General features: G+C 38.7%; 1 protein-coding gene across 4 annotated transcripts; it reads left to right on the top strand.

Annotated features, from left to right (window-relative positions):
* Nucleotides 1-8,085: 8,085 nt before the first annotated feature.
* LOC113027416 (homeobox protein DBX1-B-like) lies at nucleotides 8,086-17,612 on the top strand. Of its 4 annotated transcripts, none has more exons than XM_080304522.1 (5): nucleotides 8,086-8,801; nucleotides 9,348-9,431; nucleotides 13,891-14,093; nucleotides 14,589-14,728; nucleotides 17,049-17,612. In XM_080304522.1, the coding sequence occupies exons 1-5, from the start codon at nucleotides 8,447-8,449 to the stop codon at nucleotides 17,050-17,052; spliced, it is 786 nt and encodes a 261-aa protein (XP_080160648.1). In that variant the 5' UTR covers nucleotides 8,086-8,446; the 3' UTR covers nucleotides 17,053-17,612. The 4 variants fall into 4 exon arrangements, with proteins under 4 accessions (XP_080160648.1, XP_026032813.2, XP_080160649.1 ...); XM_080304523.1 differs by having other exon boundaries at nucleotides 8,263-8,801; nucleotides 9,390-9,431; XM_026177028.2 differs by lacking the exon at nucleotides 14,589-14,728 and having other exon boundaries at nucleotides 8,244-8,801.
* The last annotated feature ends 1,957 nt before the right edge of the window (nucleotides 17,613-19,569 follow it).

Raw genomic sequence — 19,569 nt, 5'->3', positions numbered from 1 at the left:
ATTTTCAACTTGTTTTCTGGAAGGTTTTACTATAATTATCACAACAATACTTTGTATTTAGATGTAAATGTAAGGTTATTTCCAAGAAAATCCAAGCCTACAAATTCAAAGGAAAATCTGTTTGTTGGAATAACCGACTGGGTGATTATTCTAACACAACACATTAACACAGTACACAAACATTATATGGCTGAGATAAAGGAGCTTGGAGTCAGTGGGGTAGTTAGGTTGAACCACTGTGTTGCCCCTCAAATGAAATACCATTTTAATACATGGCAGATCCTGAGATATGCCCAGATGATTTTACTAAATATTTCAAATGAAATGCAATTTTAATATATTTAGTAAAATCATCTGTGCCACTTCACAGAAGGGCAAAAAATTCTGCCTGTTTTGTTGGTGCTATGAACACTATTGCAATAATGAGCCAATGACAGAAAGAAACCAAGGACTTAATGAAATCTTTATTTTTTCACTTATCAAAAGTTATTAAAACATCCCCCTTTCACAAATGAAAGATTTATTTTTGATGATAAGGAAACTCTTGGTGGGATTTCTGTTTAAAAACATAAAAAACATACAAACCTGTAACTAAACTTTTAAAAAAAACAAAAAAAACCCAAAAACAACTCTTGCCATAGTTTAGTCCAAAATTAATCAGTCAATTTATTTTGTTTTTTTCCCAGGCTCCATCTGAAAAGATTAAGTTCTGTGTCATCAAATATCTCATGTGACGGTGTAATGTTTTCTCATAAAGACAAAAGACATACTAAGAAAAAAGTACGCTGTCTATGACGCTTAAAACTGGGGTGTCAGTGGAAGTCTGTAGTTTTGAAGCTGTTGATTTTCCTTTCTTTTATATAGCTAATAGTAGTGTCTGTCATTTTTACTTGAATAAGTGTTCAAATAATCCGAATTATCCAGGTGACACTGTGGATAATGATCAGAATTTTATCATCTTTTTACAGCCTGTTCATCTGCATTTATAATATAAGTTAAATACATGGAAAGAAGAAATCTCAGATGTGTTCCCTTTCTTTTCAGTAACAACAAAGTGGTTTGAAAGTTTGAAGTTTTTTTGTCATGAATGTAAAGTCTATTAAAGCGTTTATGTTGGCACCAGTTTAGTTCAGCAGGTGAGCAGGCACACATGTGCCACATGGCCAGAAGGTAGCAGCCCGAGTTTGAGTCCGACTTGCAGCCCTTTGCTGCCTCGAGATTTAACCCTCTCAGGCTCAAATTAAACTTTTTGATGTTAATGCACAACCAAGACCTGCAGTGGTACTTCTGAGTAAAGAAAACTCATAAAATATGTATGTGGGGTAATCAGGTTGTTAGTTTTTAACTGTTGCAAATCGGCAACGCCTGCCTCGAGAGGGTTAAATATAAAGCGCAAATATATACTGACCCACTGACTTTACCTAAATCTAAAGTCCTAATCTGCAGTGTCTGGTGGGGTGCCTCCAAATTTTTTTCATAGGGGTGGGGATACAGCAAAAGAGAGGGGGTGTGCCTGATTAATATAACAGGTACTGTGTATTTTCTGACACTGACAAGTTTTTTCTTAGGTCTTTCTTTTTTGAGTCCTTCATATTGTTTCTGTTGTGGTTTTGAATCCCTAACCCAGAGACATCCCTGTGTCTCTCATGGGTGTCTCTGGGTCTTGGTTAATGTTTCTGTGAAGACTCTTTGCATACTGCTGCAAATTTGTCATATAAATGCTTTATATCTGTTCTTAATGTGAGTATTTTACTGTAAATATTAACTGTTTCAGGCCTTTTGTTACAAAATTAATGTCAGAAAAAGCGTGCTTGTGTTTTCATTCAGTCTTTTAATCTTCAAAACAAATTGAATCTTAATTTCCTTTATAAATGTTATTTTTTGTATGATTTCAATAACTGTTGCTAAATATTTGAAAGTGATTTTTTTTCTATTAAGACAGAATTTCTTTGGCAAAATAGTTTTGTATTTGTTCACTGTGGAAAACCAAAAATGTAGAGCTCTTTAGATCTGTAGTAATCTGTAGATAAAAAGCAATATACATGAGCAACACAATCTCTCTGTGTGCTGATCCATGTGAGAACGCTTGTCCCTCAGCATATGCATATATTAGCCTAGCTACTGAAAAGGCAGAGTCCTTTTTCCCCTGTTATGCAAATAACACCAGCTCTTAAAATTGTATGAGTGAGAATTAAATGTGAATTAAATAATGCTTTGTTCTTTTCTTTCCATTCAAATCCCCACGCCATTGCCATGCCTGTTATGAGATTGACAAGACAAGAAGTGACATAAATACCATGGCCAGCATTCAATCCAATTATGTAGCGTGGCCCGCCTCAATACCTGCTATCCACGGAGTGCTGCATTGGCGTCCTTGTATTCAGAATGTCTAAGAAACAAGACTAGCTGCATTCATCTTCAAGCCTAGCACTGACCTTGCTCTCTTCTCCGCAGCTAGCTCTGAGTCATAGCCCTCAAGTCTATACTCAACCCCTCAGCCTAGCTTAATCCAGGCCTCTGGACAAGGACGCACCTTGTCCAGAGGCCTGGATTCACTGTGAACTACTCAAAGGGGCCAAGCCAGCTGGAGAAGTTATTAGCCATTTATAAAAATATGCACAGAGCACTAAGACAGGAACTGTTGTATATGTGGAAAATGTTTGTCTTTCTGTTCAATCAGTGGGCACATTTCGCAGGAAATCAGGTTTGGGCTGTGAGATGATTAAAACTGATGACAATTTAGTACTGCATTATCAAAGAATTTATAAAGAGCAGTTGTGAGGAGATGGGTTATAAAGACTGATTTACTTTGCAATACTGCTCCTACTTTGCTGTGAGGAAACCACAAGATTTAATTATTACTTAAAGTAATTCATTATGTGGTTCCTAGAGTACTTTTTGCCATTTGATAGGAACCGTGTAGAAGGATGGGAAAGCAGAGAGAAAGAGAGAAAGACATGCAGCCAAGGGCGGCAGGTCAGACTCAAACCCAGGGCTAGTGCTCTACCACCGTACGGCGTATGGTCACCCGTTCATTCCACTGACTAAACCAGCACCCACTTCTAGAGTATTTAAAAGTAGAATGGGGGCAGAGCCTTCAAGTCTCAGGCCACTCTTCTATGGGACCAGCTTCCAGTTTGGATTCAGGAGACAGACAGCCTCTCTAGTTAGGGCTTGACCAGGTGGCAATGAATCCTCCCTTAGTTATGCTGCAATAGGTCCAGGGTGCTGAGATTACCACTCTGCATTTAATCCTTACTTATTCCAAAAATGTGATTCTGTTCATCTGGACTTCAGTGGGAGAAATGTTTCATCACTCATCCAAGTGACTTTTTCAGCCTCAACTGACTGCAGGCTTCCCCAACCTTATAAACAGTACCTTTGCACAATGACTGAATGAATGAAAGAACAATGGGCTCTGAGGTCAGTTTCTTGATCATTAATATTCAAATTGTCATGACCTTTGATCAGCAACCACTAATCAAAGATCATTGAGTGGGTGAAACTGATAATAAGGAAGATGTTATAGTCTCTTCACAAGAAATTTATGATGCAATTAGAACATTAAAAGGCAATAAGGCTTGGGGATGGATAAGATATCTGCTGAACATTTAAAATTTGCCAGTAGAAAACTTTGTTTTACTGGTTCTTAGTACATGGAATTCTACCCGATTCAATTCTATCGCCTATGTTAGTGCCCAAGGTAAAAGAAAAAACTGGCAAAATAAACAACAGGGATAATTATTGGCCTATAACACTATCTAGTATTTTGTCAAAGGTCTTTTAAAGGACTATTTTAAACAGAATAGAACATTTTGTCTTAACCTCTGATAACCAGTTCAGTTTTAAATCTAAGCAGACGTGTATTTTTGCCTTGAAGGAGATTGGGGATTTGTATAACAGGCGCAATGCCACAATTTTTATGTGTTTTATTGACGCCTCTTAAAGCATCTAATCATGTAAATTGTGAAAAGTTATTGTATAAGTTATACAACTGAAGGGTTCCTAAATCTTTGGTAAGAATTTTGTCCTTTTGGTATGCTAGCCAAATGTTTGTTAGTGTTGATGTACCCACTCGTCATGCTATATTGTACATATATCTCATGTACACTTGTAAATATAATTTTACCTCTGACTGATCCTGCATTAAGTACAGTTACATTTTATTCAAAGTTGTGTAATTATTGGTGTTTTAGCCTTCATGTAAATTTGTGACGCCCTGCATTTTATTTTATTTTATTTTTTCTTTCTCTTCTTATTTTCAAGAAATCCCCTGACCTCCATTTAGTCTTTACATTCATAGATTTGTCAGTCTTTCCATAAATATTATGGCCACATCCATCTAATACGCTTGGGTTAAGTTTCCTTAACAATAATTTATTAATCCTTTATTTATCCAGGTAAAAAATCTCATTGAGATTAAAAATCTCATTTCCAAGAGAGACCTGGCACCATGGCAACAATAATAATAATCTCTATAAATGGATATCTGCATATGAATATGGCAAACCTGCAGACAAGAGGTAGGATCTATAGTGCTGGGATCATTCTAGTTTGCATTTATAGTCAACTTGTAGTCAGACTTCTAGTTACCAATCAAGTTTTGGCTAATGTAATGTATTTGTATTTATATAGTGTTTTTCTTGTCTTATTCACCTCTACAAATCCGTATTGAATAAAGGCTCTTTGAAGAAAGAATACGCAGAGCAGAGGGTCTCAGATTGGAGTCGAACCCAAGCCACTGCATTTTTTTCTGCAACACATGGTCACCTGAGCAGTCACATTTTTAACCATACACTGCTTTATTCTATACACCGCTATACACTACTGTCACGTGACCCAACCGACTTCAAGTGTTTTATCTAGCTCACATCTCTGACCGATTTAGAATCACTTAATCTAACATGAATGTGTTTGGGACTGTGGGAGGAAATCAGAACACCCAGAGGAAACCCACACAGGCACAGTGAGAACCAACAATGTCCACACATATAGCCCACAGCTGGTTGGCCTTCTTGCTGTGAGGCAACACAGGTAATCACCACAAAACCGCAGCATTTGAGAGTGAGAATAAGATTGCCTTTTGGCAAATGCAATCCCTTTTTTGGTTTACACAGCAGGCAACAAAAGCAATCTAGGAAAGCAATCTTGAAACCATCATCTAATGACTCTTATCAAAGTTGTTTATTTGCTTTGTTAAATTTATATTTATTTGAAAATACTGACTAAAGTAGCTATCTGGCCGGGGGCAGTGTGGAGTGCAAAGTTTGCATGTTTGGGTACTCCAGCTTTCTCCTACAGTCTAAAGACTTGGAGATAAATTATCTGAATTTCAGGAGCGGGAACATGTCTCCAAACAGCAAGTAACTAAACTCAGAATCGCTAACAGACAAAAAACTTGACAAGAAAGCACAGTGGATATCATCAAATTAACACCAAAAACAGAACCCAGAAAGCTAAAACTAAGGAGGGCTGAAATTTAAATGCTAAGCACAGAGTAAAAGCCAAACAACAAAAAACAAATGATAAAACACTAAGACATTAGAACTATGCAGAGAACCCAAAACTGGAACTCAGACCTCAGACTCAGAATCAAAACCCCCCAATAGTCCAAACACAGAAACGCTGGGGCAACGACCCAGGACCACGACACAGTGCTCTGGCTGTGAGCCTTGCAAAAGTGTCTGAAGTTTTAGCAAAATAATTTTTTTATGATTTAACAAATAAACAATACTGTATTTCTCACCACACAGAATCAAAGTAATTGACCACCACTCATCTGTAATGTATACTAAACTGTTTACTTGTGATTTCTGATGTCCAAATTATTTTTTACCAGCATGTCTTTGGCAGAGATGGGCAGTAACACGTTACTGTAATCTGATTACTTTTTTCATCCCCCTCCTCATTTCCCCAGTAGAGCTTGGCTTGTGTTTTCACCCCTTTTAATCTCAGGCATTTACAAGCACCCCTCTAAACAACCTACCAGGTGTGTTAAGCCTCCTGCTGAAGGGCTGTAGAATGTTGAGACTCCAATATGATTAGTGCAAAATGGGCTGTGAATAGAAGAATGAAAGCTTTTATAATGTGAAAGACTGTTAGCACAGTGATGTGCTGGTCTGAGCTCCCATGACCAATCTACAAATGAGCATTCAGTGAGCGTGCCCTGTGTCACAAGTGTGATGGAGACACTGAGGCAAGAATTTCTCATATTTGTCAGTAAGATGAGCTAAGTGCTTTGGTCAAGTTTTGATTTTATTGTATGAATTCAATATGCCAAGAACATTTGTACACTGTCTTCTGGTTGATAGAAATTCATGGGGCTGGACAATAGTAAGTGAGGATTTTATAGTAAGATGTTTATTTTATGTCTGTGAAGGTTCTCAGTCGTCCTTAGTCTAAGGAGCTTTTCGTGAAATCTGTTTACCTGCTCTCATTTGCTGTTTTAGCTCTTTGGCGGTTGTTGAAATAGTTTTGTGAGCTTTAGACTGAGATTCTGACCTTTATGACAAAATGCATCTATACTTAAAAATTGATTCAGTCCCTACTCCTGAGTGCCAGTGATTCTTCTCCAAAATGGTGCAGCTCAGTTGGTATTTACAATTTGTAAATCATTCCATAATCCAATTTGTCTGCTGCTCAGCCACTCCCTTAAATAATGGCTCTTGACAGGGTCATTGCAGGCAGGTGTGTGATTGCCAGCAGGTGTATGTAACAAAAATTTCAAAAAGTTCCGCCACTGCACAAAAACTAGCACACACAGACACACATGCACACACACAAACCAGGATAGCAGAGGAACGAGGTGGAGAGACAGTGTTTTCTTGTCTTCCACAGCATGTCTTTGTCCTGTCTTCATCCTTATCTTACCTTGCAATATAAAGTATCTTGATGCAACAATGTATATAAATAAAACTGAACTGAATTGTTTGCTTTAGGATTTCATTGTTGCTAGGGGTTCTGAAGAAACACTGTAGCCCTGTTGGCTTATCAAGTCACAGTGTAGTCAGATGTTGTTAACCTCATTATCAAGTAAATTTCATGACACACACACACAAAACACAACAAGACTGCTGATTTGTTTATTTGCATTTTTTTCTCTTCCAGGTGCTGTTTGTTTATTTTATGTTTTTTCGCACAGGTTCAGAGGTTGGTGACCCGTTGTGCTTTTTTTCTTATGGTATTTCTTCTTTTTTCATCCACTTTCTTTTTTCTTTCTGTCTTTTTTCAGCTCTGACATTGTTATTTTCCACATGCATCAATGTAAATAATAATAACATAAATAATACATAAATAGATAAATAAAAGAAAAACAAAAGCAAGGAGAGTTTATAGAGTGTTTCTTGGAAAAACGTGTTTGGCACAACAGTGCATTCGGATCATAAGTCTAAATGCAAAAGCTGCAAGAGGCTTTAAAAAAGGCTCAATCATGTTGATTATGTTGTTTTTTCCAAACTAAGTTAAAGAACAATTTGTACCAAAGCAGATGAGAGGATATTTTTCTCTGTCTCTTAACAATATAAACACAGCTCATTTTACTTTAATTATAGCTGTCACCAAAATGTAAATGTAATGGTGAAACAGAATTTACAACCCAACAAAAGTTGATTTATAATCACTTTATAACAATGTTCTAACTGAATATAGTCTGCTGTCGGCCATTGACGGTAACATGCCTTTGATTTGCTCTCTATAGCGCTCCTGTACTGTAAACAAACAACCATGATTGTTGGACCAGAATAGGAAACTGAGATGTTACATGAGCTCCTGGCTTGCAACTAACATACACCAGCAGACATTCAGCTCAGAAAGGTAAAATTAGCTAATATTCTCTAACAATCTAGTCCAAAAAGGTAACATTTTTAGGCTGTTTAGAGAACAAACCAACACTTTTTTCTTCTTTTTTCTTTTTTGTTACTTCACAGCAATGGCCTGCATTAACAGAACAATCTGCATTTTTCCTGGCTAATGCTTACAGGTAAAATGTGTCCCGAAACTGAATAACAGATATGCCTCTTCATCTCCTTTTTTGTGGGGACATCTTATTTATCAATTACAAGCCACTGTGTAGATGTTGGCGCAGGCGTGAGTGCATTAGTAATACCCTGACATCAAGAACACTGGACTTGAGTTGTAACCTCTACTGGCTCCAGCAGAGAAACTGGAATATAACATTTGAAAAGTTTTATTTTTAGAGGTCCTGTGATGAAATTTATGGGTGTTTGAGCACTCCCATAAAGGGTGTAAACTCTCCAATGAGGCAGAGAGATGGGCTGAGGGTTGAACTTGTCCGCGCGCACACGTTCGTGCACAAGTGTGTGCGTTTTTGTTTGTGGAATCGGTATAAAACCCTACGAGGACGAAGAGCCACCGAGCAGGTCGCTGGACTTCCCTATTTCTCCTGAAGAAATCTCTGCTGGACAACAGGAATTTTGTTGGGACAACTATGATGTTTCCCTGCGCTGCTCTGTCGCCTACTCTTTACCCGGGTTTCCTGCGTGTCCCTGCTACTCTCTCCGCGTCACTGAGCGAATCGGCGGCTCAGGGAAGAGGAACCGGCTTTCTGGTAGAAGATCACATAAGCCAACATGTCGGCTACATACATCGAACTTTCTCGTCCCTTAGTTCCGGAGACATTCTGCCGTTCAGTGCGGGGTCAAGGTCCTTTCCACGTACAACAGAACCAAGCACGGAGACATCCGGTCAACTCAGCCGCAGCAGCCCCGGATCTGTGTACGCAGCCAGCCCGGACTACCTGAAGTTCGGCGTCGGTACGATCCTGGCACCTCCTACATGGAGTCGTGAGTTTCTGATACCGATCTCTTTCTCTGCCCCTCTCTCCATAAATTTAACATATATATTTACACACACACACACACACACACACACACACACACACACACACACACACACACACACACACACACACACACACACAGCGATCTGTATTGACTTATCGGAGACTTGAAAAGTGCTGTTAGTGAATGAATTAGCATAAAAATATTGTTTATTATTATTGTCTTATGATTTTTTTTAATTTCTACAAACAATTAGCAGTGTATTTCACTACCACGTAATTAAAAGTTAAAAAAAAATGGTGAAAGTAGCGGTGACGAATTCAGGCCTTCATTCAAAAGTAAAAGCAAAGTTTTTAACTTTTAACCAATTTAATAAAAGTTAAGCAATGGACACGTGAACACCAATCGTCCAATACAGTCGTCTGATGAGGTTAGATCTGAGCTGCCCTTTCAGTGGCACTGCTATTAACAGTCATCTGTGTATATATATCTCTTATCATGTTAAAATCCTAATCTGCCTGTGGATGCGAATCTGTTTTCTGTTTCCAGTCCAGAATCTTCAGACAAAGTCGCTCTCTCTGCCTTTTTTAGACAGAAGCCTTTATCCTTACATCAGAGCCTCTGATTTCACAGGTAGGTGGACTAGGAATGTTTATGTTGTCTTTTTAAACAAAGGATTTTTGATTTTGATTTTTGCAGCTTGTAAACTACTATATAATGTGTGTGATTTGAAGATATAAGGGAGAAAACATGACTTTGACTCTTGACTCATAATCACATTTACTTTCTGATGGGCTCTAACTAAAGGATACTTGATGTCCACTTAAAGTGTTTTGATTGTTCAGTGAGAAAAGAAATGCATTCACTTTGTTACCATATTCACATGCACATCATATGGCTACAAACAGACACTAAATGAAATGAAATGCCTGGAAAATAATGGGCCTGGATTTTTTGCATTTCATGATCCTTTGGCATCGGCGCCTCCAAAGAAATTATTTAACATTAGAGATGTTGACATATAGTTTTGTAGCTAACTGATATCAGGCTGATATTTACCTATGGAAATATCACATCCATTTTCCAAGATACTGTGATGCAGAGATGAAAGATTTTAGAACACCTCAGTTATTCATGGAGAATTCTTCCCTGTAACATTTGGGAGTATAATCTTATACAACCAGTTATAGCCAACTAAAATAAGAAGGCTTTAAATTAAAATGATGGCACCAAATATTTGTGCTAATAATATGTAATTGATTTTATTCACACAGAATTGGTGTCTTTTGTTTATTCAGTTTAATTTAATGTAATGTATCCCTTCTTTCATTTATTTTGAGTAATAAAGATGGTATTAATTAAATTAAAGCGGTAGGCCAGATTCAGATGCCTCAATCATTAGAGCTGGTTCCTTTCAGTGTAGAGAAACAGTGGCTCTGATCTGACCTTCAAATGACAAAGTTCCTCACCCTTTTCTCCAAATGTGAAACTAATCTCTGATGCATGTACACACAATCATATTATTTTAATTATTACCCACAGTGTCTGGTCTTAAGTTAGGGTAGCAACATAGACTGACTAGTCTATTGACAGCTTCATCAAATCTCTCTCTACTATAACACACCAATGCAGTGGCGCTGCACTAGCACTCATTCCCCTGTTACACTCTTTGCCCAAGCTAACAAGCCAGCTTAGTTATGTGCATCCAGATACTACAATGATATCAGATGATACTGAGTGACTGATGAATTTACTTTTAATTGTTTTGCTAAAAAAGACCAACTGACACATGTAGCAAACTGGTTGCAAATTAATAAAACTGCCTCAAAGCCACATGTGTCAGTTTATTCCTTTTCAGCAGTACACTTAAAAGGAGACACCCTTTAATGCAGCCATTCACACCGACTGTGTAATTTCACTGGACAAATGTGCGGCATTTCCAATACTATTTTACTTCAGACACACTGCTAGATGATACTCTGGGTCTCCGAAATGATTTCTCTGCCTCCTCAGATGTGGTCTGAACTCTGCCAACAAAGGCTCAAACTGCCCCATGACATTTTCAACTGCTGCTGCCTTCTCATGAGAATTCCAGAACAGGATGAACGCAAAATCTCTGCTTTTTACTTTTCTTTCCTTTTTTGAAAACATCAGCACCAGGACCATCATCGGTTAATGTCGAACTTTTTTTAGGATGAATTTTCAACAGAAATGCAACATGTTTAGTGTGTAAATCCATTATAAGGCAAGTTTAGAGCTGGAAAACTTGGGAGTTTGTGTTGGGTTTTTTTTACAACACGTTAGCTGTCTAATGGTCCAAAAAGCCTTAACCTCCTAAGACCTGAACTCTTCCACTGCATGCATTTTTAATTTCTCTTTGATATTTGGGCATATATTTGTAAAAACAAAGAATTACCAGATTTTTTTTCACCTTATTTTGGTTTTTAAGACAAATAAGAGCCACATATGAGGATATTTGTTTAAAATTTTGATAGAACAGTGTCAGCATAATGTCCTCGTAAGTGGATATCAGGCCCTTGTAGAGCAAAATTGAGTATTTTGGTCTAAATAACCCAAAATGCATGCATGAACTTGAGTTACATAATGATCGGGTTGGCTGTAGCTCAGGAGGTAGAGCAGGTCATCTACTAATCGAAAGGTTGGTGGTTTGATCCCTGGCTGATCCAGTTTGCATGCTAAATATCCTTGGGCAAGATACTAACCCGAAGTTGTTCTCTGATTCTTCCATCTGGCTGTGTGAATGTTAGATAGAAAACACTTAAGCATGGGAAAAATTGCCGGTATGAATGGGTGAACGAGGCATTTTGTGCTCAAGTGCTTTGAGTGCTTAGGTAGAAAAGTGCTATATAATAAACAGTCAGTTTACCATAATACATAAAAACAGTACACCGTTACACAATTGCAGTTCTGGTACACAACATTCCTTTGTCATAAAGCCGACAAGTCTTCCAGCTAAGTTGCATTGGTTGTTAGTACCAACCATCTGAATTTCAGAGGAGCACATGGAGTGGTGATAGCACAAATACACGTGCCTTTATACCACAATACTAAAGTTGAAGTCTCATGTGTTTTTGTTTGGTTTGTTTTTCTTCTTCTTTCTCCTCATTATCTATTATTCTACTCATTATATATTATTTAGTAGACAATCATTATTTAATTTTAAAAATGCCCTTTTACAGTTTACAAAACCTAATTTTTCTGGGTAACGAGTTCTGACCCATCCAAAGGCTATGACACCAGCTGAGATTTTACATGCTCTTATTCACATAACTGCATGAGGGCACTTGATTTTTAAATGTTAGTAGTTGATTTTATTTTGTTGGTAGTTGTAATACAATGACAAAAGATGTACCCTTAGGCCCCTCCTCAATTCGGAGATGGTTTTCTCTTTTCACATCACCTCCTTGACTTGAAACAAGAAACCACTGTGAACTTGAAGGCTCGTTAAAGTCAGTGCTGTAGTTCAGACATTTGCTCTGCTGCTCTGACTGTAATGAACTGAAGTAGGTTCAGTCCAGTAGCTGAAGATGAGACATTGAAATGGTCTTTATAAGAAACAGAGAAATGTCACTGGTCTATTCAGTCACTAACTAATTACCATTACTCTGTTTTTTTTATGAGTATTATACTGTAAGAGCAACAAGCTGGACTCTTGTTCAGCTCCTGTGCAGAGGTTATTATTAAATATGTGCAAACAGCAGCATCTTTTCTCACTCTCCACATCTGTAAGCACAGTAACACCACATTTAAAAAGCCTACACTTCAACAACCCCCATTAACGGCGGATTTAACATAGTTTTAACGGAAGATGAATAACTGAGGACTGAAAATGTTTCTGTAGTATTGTTCACTCAAACTGCCTGTAAAATAAGTTCCAGGTTCTGATATCTCAGTTTGTCACTAACACAGCTTATGTATACAAAGTAAAAGAAGCTGGATTAAAATAGCAGTGCCTAATATTTATGTAGTCAAAATCTATGTTGAATTTTTCCTCTGATGAATTTTACAGCACAGATTCTGTAGTTTTATTTATAGATTTTTTTAAAGAGTTTTTTTTTTACCTGAATATTTGAAACCACGTTTGGATTATTCTTAATGAGGTATTGTTTACAACGTTACATGTGCAGTGCTCTGAGGAGCTACCCTCAGATTCAGACCTCAGCATCACCCAGTGACAACAGACAAATCTTCCTATATGTTCACTTTGTATTCTAACTTTTAAAAAGTGTAAAGACTAAAGTACCACATTGCGTGCTGTCAGTGAAAGCTGCAATTGTTTTATTGATAACATTAAAAACAAAGAGTCAAAGGGATTAATCATCCATGTAACTGTGTCACTATATAGGAGCGTAAGTAATTACTTAGTTTGGTGTTTTAAGAAAGCTGCTGATCTCAGACCTGAGACTAGTCATCTGCATGAAGAAGACTTGAAATTTTCCCCGACAGCACGTAATAAAACCCGATGGCAGGTCAAAGGTTAATTTGTATGTTGAATTTAAAAGTTTTATCTGGAATTCTCTTACTGTGTTCTTCCGGGAGTGTGTTAATTTAAGGTAAAGTAATTCGGTCATTTTGTACCAGAGTAATCAGAGAGGAAAATATAATGTATAATATATATATATATTTTAAATATATAACTTTCCACAGGACTGCATAGAACATTATTATTTAAAAGTCAAGAGCCTCTGTGCATTATGCAGTCCCGGTCAAAAGTTTAAAAACATTTGAAAAATGGCAAAAAATCATATTTTGCATGGTTGGACGTTAACAAGTTTCCAAGTTGAGCTTCGACATGCAACAAGAAGAAATTGGAGTGAGACAAAACATTTTTTTGAGCATGCAATTTATTGAAAACAACCCTTAAACTGAACTATGCTGTTTTACCACTGATGAAAAGTTTAGGACCACGTGCTCAAAAAAAGGCATGTGATCTTAAACTTTTGATCAGCTGTAAAACAGCCTGTTGCACTCCCATTTTCTTGTTGCATTTTTTTTCTTTTAGATGTCGAGACTACCCAATCATTGCCCGACTCTTAAAATCTCCTGTTTCTCTTATGTTTTGTCCATCTAGCCTCTGCCTCTGTGGTTCCTGTCCCAGGAACATTTTCATGGCCCCTAAGCCCCAGAGGGAAGCCCAGGAGGGGCATGCTGCGGCGGGCTGTGTTCTCAGACCTCCAAAGAAAAGGTTTGGAGAGAACCTTCGAGAAGCAAAAATATATTAGCAAACCAGACAGGAAGAAGCTCGCCAGTAAACTGGATCTTAAAGACACCCAGGTACACACCACATCATGGTTTTGGACCATTACTAACACTGTGATTTGACATTTATTTATTCAGTCATGGCCATGAGGAATCTTGTACAATAGTAAAAAAAAAATTTAACACTCGGTTGATTATATTTTTGGAAGACATGCAAAAGTTGTCTGTAAAGGTTCTCAGTCATCCAGGGCATTGTAGTCTAAGGAGCTTGGAAAGAAAAACATCCGGAGCATCTTCAAGAAACTTAAAGAAGTCCAGATGCTTTTCTTTCCAAGCTCCTTAGACTAGATGCCAAAGTTATTTTCTTTGGAATAGTGATAAAGGTTATGAGATGATTACAAATTTCAGTAAATGGTATTTGTGCTATTAAAACATGTTTATGTGGGAACAGTGGTTCAAGTTCTAGTTTTAGTAGTTTTTTTTAGTTATTCATTTGACACTGTATAAAATAAAAACATGCATAACAATAAATCTTATCCCAAGAAGTTGATTCTGTTCATCTGGACGTAGCGTTTTCAGTGGGAGAAACTTTCATCATTCATCCAAGTGACTTCTTCAGTCTCAGCTGACTGCAGGTTTCCCCAACCTTTTAAACACTGCATTTGCATAATGACTGAAACTAGCACCAGTGGCGAACAATGGGCTGTGAGGTCAGTTCCTTGATCAATAATATGCAAATTGTTATGACCATTGATCAATGGTATATATTGATATTTCTGAATAATGCAAAATGAAACTCATAGGATAATTATTATAATAATCACAATAATGAAAAAAATGTGTCTGTGAAGGTTCTCAGTCATCCAGGTCATCGTAGTCTAAGGAGCTTGGAGAGAAAAGCGTCTGGACTTCTTTAAGTTGCTTGAAGACGTTTCACCTCTCATCCGAGAAGCTTCTTGAGTTCTAGGGTCAAATGGTGGAGAGTCCCAGATTTAAACCCCATAAAGGTGGCTCTTCTATGTTGTGCCATGCTCTTGTGAAGTGGCTGTTTTGTTTCTTCAATGTAGAGGTCTGGGCATTCCTCGCAGTTTGTGTTTTGGAGTTTTGTCCAGAATGCCCTGACTTCTACATTGGAGAAACAAAACAGCCACTTCACAAGCGCATGGCACAACATAGAAGAGCCACCTTCATGGGGTTTAAATCTGGGACTTTCCACCATTTGACCCTAGAACTCAAGAAGCTTCTCGGATGAGAGGTGAAACGTCTTCAAACAACTTAAAGAAGTTAGACTACGATGAACTGGATGACTGAGAACCTTCATGTACATATCTTAGATATGTACATATTTTTCATTTCAGCTTGAATGCAATCAAAGCACTGCCAGGGTCATGCTCCACCCAGACTCAATGTCTGGGTGGAGCATGTTCCACACCTCTATTGCCAAGGAGTTGCAGCTGCACTGTTGTTAGTGACTATCATTGTGATAATCTGAGAATCAGGTGGTGGACAGTGGAGGTGAAGGGAGCTTTTAGGCTGAAGAAGGATTGGGCTTGGTTAGACTGTGGGTCTGTAGAGGTAGCTGCAAGCTAAGTGGAGTTCAGCTCTGGCAGTGGCTGATGCGAAAAATCAGATGTGGGAGAAGTTTCGGTAGACCATGGAAAAATACTTTTGGTCGACCTCAAAGCAATTCTGGCAAACTTTCAGACAACTCAGAAGGGGGAACTGGTGCTCTACTCACACTTAATACAACTGTCCTGGGGACGCTACTGACCTCAACTGAGGATATAGTAAAGTGGTGGAAGAAACACACTAAGGATCTCCTCAATCCCAGTGTCAAGATATGTGTAATAGAAGCAGAGTCTGTGGATGAAGGGGAATAGTGGCCTCTTACTGGGAGTGATGCCACAAATTTAGTTGATCAACTGCTCAGTAACAGGGCCCCTGGGATAGATGATGTTTGCCCAGACTTCTTTAAATCTCGGGATGTTGTGTGGCTGTCCTGGTTGACATGTCTTCCCAATGCTGTGTGCAGGTCTGAAGCGGTGGCTATGGATGGGCATACTGGGATGTTGGTCCCCCTTTTTAAAGGAAGGGTACTGGAGGGTGTGCTCAAATTACAGGGAGATCACATTCCTCAGCCTACTTAGAAAAGTATTTGTTCAAATTTTAGGAATCTTGGGGTGTTGTTCACAAGTGAGGGTAGAGTGAAGCATGAGACTAACAGATGGATTGGCTCTGCACAGGCTGTACTAATGTGTTGTGGTGCAAAGAGACCTTAGTTTAAAGGTGAAGCTGTTGATTTACCAGTCAGTTTATGCTCCTACCCTCAACTGTAATCATAAGCTCATGAACTCGGAGAGAAAGAATGAGGTTGTGGATACAAGTGTAGTTTCCTACAAAGGGTGGCTGGGCTGTCCCTTAAGAGAAGGTGAAGAGTAGAGCAGCTGCTCTTCCACATCAAAAAGGATGATTCCTTGACTCCTCCTAGGTAAGCTGTTTCAGCCATACCCTACGGAAAGGAGGTCCTGAGGCAGATCCAGGTCTCGCTGGAGAGATTGTATTTCTAGACTGGCTGTGAAACCACTTGAAGAGGTGACTGGGGTTATGGAAGTTTAGGATTCTCTGTTTAAGGTGATTGCAAACACAAACCCAGATAAGTTGTAGAAAATGGATGGATGTACAGTACATAATAAATAAAAAACCTACGGTCTCTCCTTTATTTAAATTTCTTTTAAAGTGGTGTAGGTTCTCTCCACTGTTGCCAACTATTTGCTCATAGAATATTATCTGCTCAGGGAGAGTCTGTTATCTTTCTGGCCTGTAGGAGGGTGAGGGGAAATAAATCAGAGAAAAGAGAAGTACGGAATATGGTTTGGTTCTTTTCTTTGGTTTGCTGCTACATATGAAAAAAAGTATACATTAAATACTGAAAGAGCAGGAACTTACCAGCTGGCCACCATTAGTAGTTCAAACTTGAATCACAGAGATATTTTCTACTTGATGTTAACCTATTTTTTGTGTCATGTGAAGGTGAAAATCTGGTTCCAAAACCGCAGGATGAAATGGAGAAACTCCAAGGAGAGGGAGCTGCTGTCAACGGGCGGCTGTCGGCAGCAAACCCTCCCCACCAAAACCAATCCCCACCCAGATCTCACTGATGTGGGCAGCACGTACAGCCACAGGCTGAGCAGGATTGCACCATACAACCACGAGTCGCATCTCTGTTGTCATCATCGTAACCCTTCGACTCTATCAGAGTCAGGCAAACAATCAGAACTGTCACAGTCAGACAGTGAAGAAATCACAGTTTTATAAGAGATTCAGATTAATGGAGTATTCCTAGAAGATGATGGAAGTAAATGAATTAGCTCTCCATTTTGCCCTCTATTTTTTGTACAGTGTTGTGTATATTACCTTTATAGCATATCTGCACACACTAATTAAAGTATACTGAGCACTTTTAGATTTAATATTTGTAGGGTTTTTTTTTACTTTAAATATACAAAATGTTCTTTCATTCGTATTTGTATTTGTTGCATTCTCTCACACACACAAAAGAAATAGAAAAATAAAAAAAACTCATCTAAAATGTCATGCAGGTGTCCTGTCTACCTTACCAAATTATGAACACAATGCCAACAACACAAAGAAAGTCGGAAAAACAATCCAAAGGGTTTTTAAAACAATCTGCTCTATGATTCTACTGTAGAAGCAGGTAGGTTGATTCCAAGGAGAGGGAGGGTAGCAGAAAATTACACCACAACAGCGAACAATCAATATGTGACTCCAACATTACTGGAGGGCGAGGCAAAGAGTAAGCATCTGGTTAGATACCATATTTTAAAGGTTATTAGGGCCAAGTACAGTATCCTCAGCTTTATCTGAATTTAGAAGCATGAAATTAGAGGATAGGGGATAGGTTAATTGAGGGGATAGGTTAATTGATTAATCCAAATTGTCACTAGGTGTGAATGTGCGAGTGAATGCGAGTCTGTCCCTGTGTGTTAGCCCTGCGACAGACTGGCGACCTGTCCAGGGTGTACCCCGCCTTTCGCCCTATGACAGCTGGGATAGGCTCCAGCGCCCCCCGCGACCCTGAAAAGGATAAGCGGAAGCGAATGGATGGATGAAATTAGAGGTCATCTGTTCTTTATGCCTTTAAGACATTCATGCAGTTTAATAATTAGTATGGTTATTTGGATTAATGGATGGGTAAAGTTAGGCTTATTTTGAATGGCAGTGAAAATACATGCTATATCTTCTAATGATACTCACTAAGGGAATCATGTATAACATAAATTACTCCTAGCACGTGGTTGGTGCAAGCTGGTGGACACCAGAGGTGAAGGGAGCCATCAGAGAAGCAAAAACTTGGGTGTGGGAGAAAAGTTTTTCTATGGCCTAAGTAATTGCTTTGAGACTTTCGTAAGGCCTCAAAGCAATTATGGCAAACCATCAGGTGACTCAGGAAAGTCCTGCTCTACCAACATGGTGGAGTGCTGCTGTTGCTTCAACTGAGGGCATTGTTAGGTGGTGGTAGGAGTGAAGTCGCGGAGGCACCTAAACAGCTCCTTGGTTGCAGGGCCTGTAAGTGGATGAGTTCCTGAAGCTTGGGTGTTTGCCCAACCACCCTACATGCGTTTTGTGGACTTGGAAAAGACATTTGACTGTGTCCCTCAGAGTATTCTGTGCAAGGTGCTTCGGCAGTTAGGGGAGTCTGGTTTTTTTTGGATGCGTGGTCCTAAACTGTTAATCAGCTGTACAACAGCTCGTTTCAGTTTAAGGCTACGTGTACACTAATCTGGATAAATTTGAAAAAGGCTAAAAAGGCTCCGCGTCCACACTATCATTTTCAATCGTTTCCGAACAGTTATTATCCACACCGAAACGACGGAAAACGCTTACATTCCTGTTTTGTGCATGCATGAAACGAAGGACAATTCGACCTGCGTCATTTCTGTCTGTTGTTTATTTACTTTCCGGCTCTTTGAAAGGTCATGCTAAAATGTTGAGAAAATCACCGAGTTTTTTAAATGGTCTGACAATGAGGTGGAGTTGTCGCTGCGAGTAACACAAAAGTACAAAGTTGCAAAAGCGAGTGAGAGTTAAAGAATTTGAAGAAAAGCTATCTGGAGCATGTACAAACTGATATTAATCTTGTCTAGTGCTGTCAAATCTGAGAGCAAACAAAACAAATGCAGTATAATGCCCTCCGCTGTCTTAGTTTAATTGGTCACATGACTGCATCATTTGACTAAAATGCGTCATCGTTTCCGGAAGCCTGTGGTTATGCAGTCCACACTGTGATGTGAAAATGGCATTTTCAAATGTATCCGCTTTGGAGAGCTCAGTGTGGACGGAAGGCCAAAAAGGAGAGAAAAATGATGTCTTTTCAAATATAAACGTATTAGTGTGGACATGGCCTTGCTGTTTTCAATAAATTGTATGCTCAAAAAATGTTTTCTCTCACTTCGATTTCTTCTTGTTGCATGTTGAAGCTCTCCTTGGAACCTTGTTAAAATCCAACTATGCAAAATATGATTTTTTTGCC

This window comes from Astatotilapia calliptera, chromosome 7, assembly GCF_964374335.1.
Source record: "Astatotilapia calliptera chromosome 7, fAstCal68.1, whole genome shotgun sequence".
NCBI lineage: Eukaryota > Metazoa > Chordata > Actinopteri > Cichliformes > Cichlidae > Astatotilapia > Astatotilapia calliptera.
This window is presented reverse-complemented; position numbering and strand designations above follow the sequence as displayed.

What these genes read in the sequence shown, in the direction of transcription:
- LOC113027416 (XM_026177028.2), top strand. Translation starts at nt 8,447, where the DNA reads ATGATGTTTCCCTGCGCTGCTCTGTCGCCTACTCTTTACCCGGGTTTC. An exon ending in CAGAGCCTCTGATTTCACAG is followed by an intron (nt 9,432 to 13,890) that starts GTAGGTGGACTA and finishes TTGTCCATCTAG; the next exon opens with CCTCTGCCTCTGTGGTTCCT. An exon ending in TGGATCTTAAAGACACCCAG is followed by an intron (nt 14,094 to 17,048) that starts GTACACACCACA and finishes TGTCATGTGAAG; the next exon opens with GTGAAAATCTGGTTCCAAAA.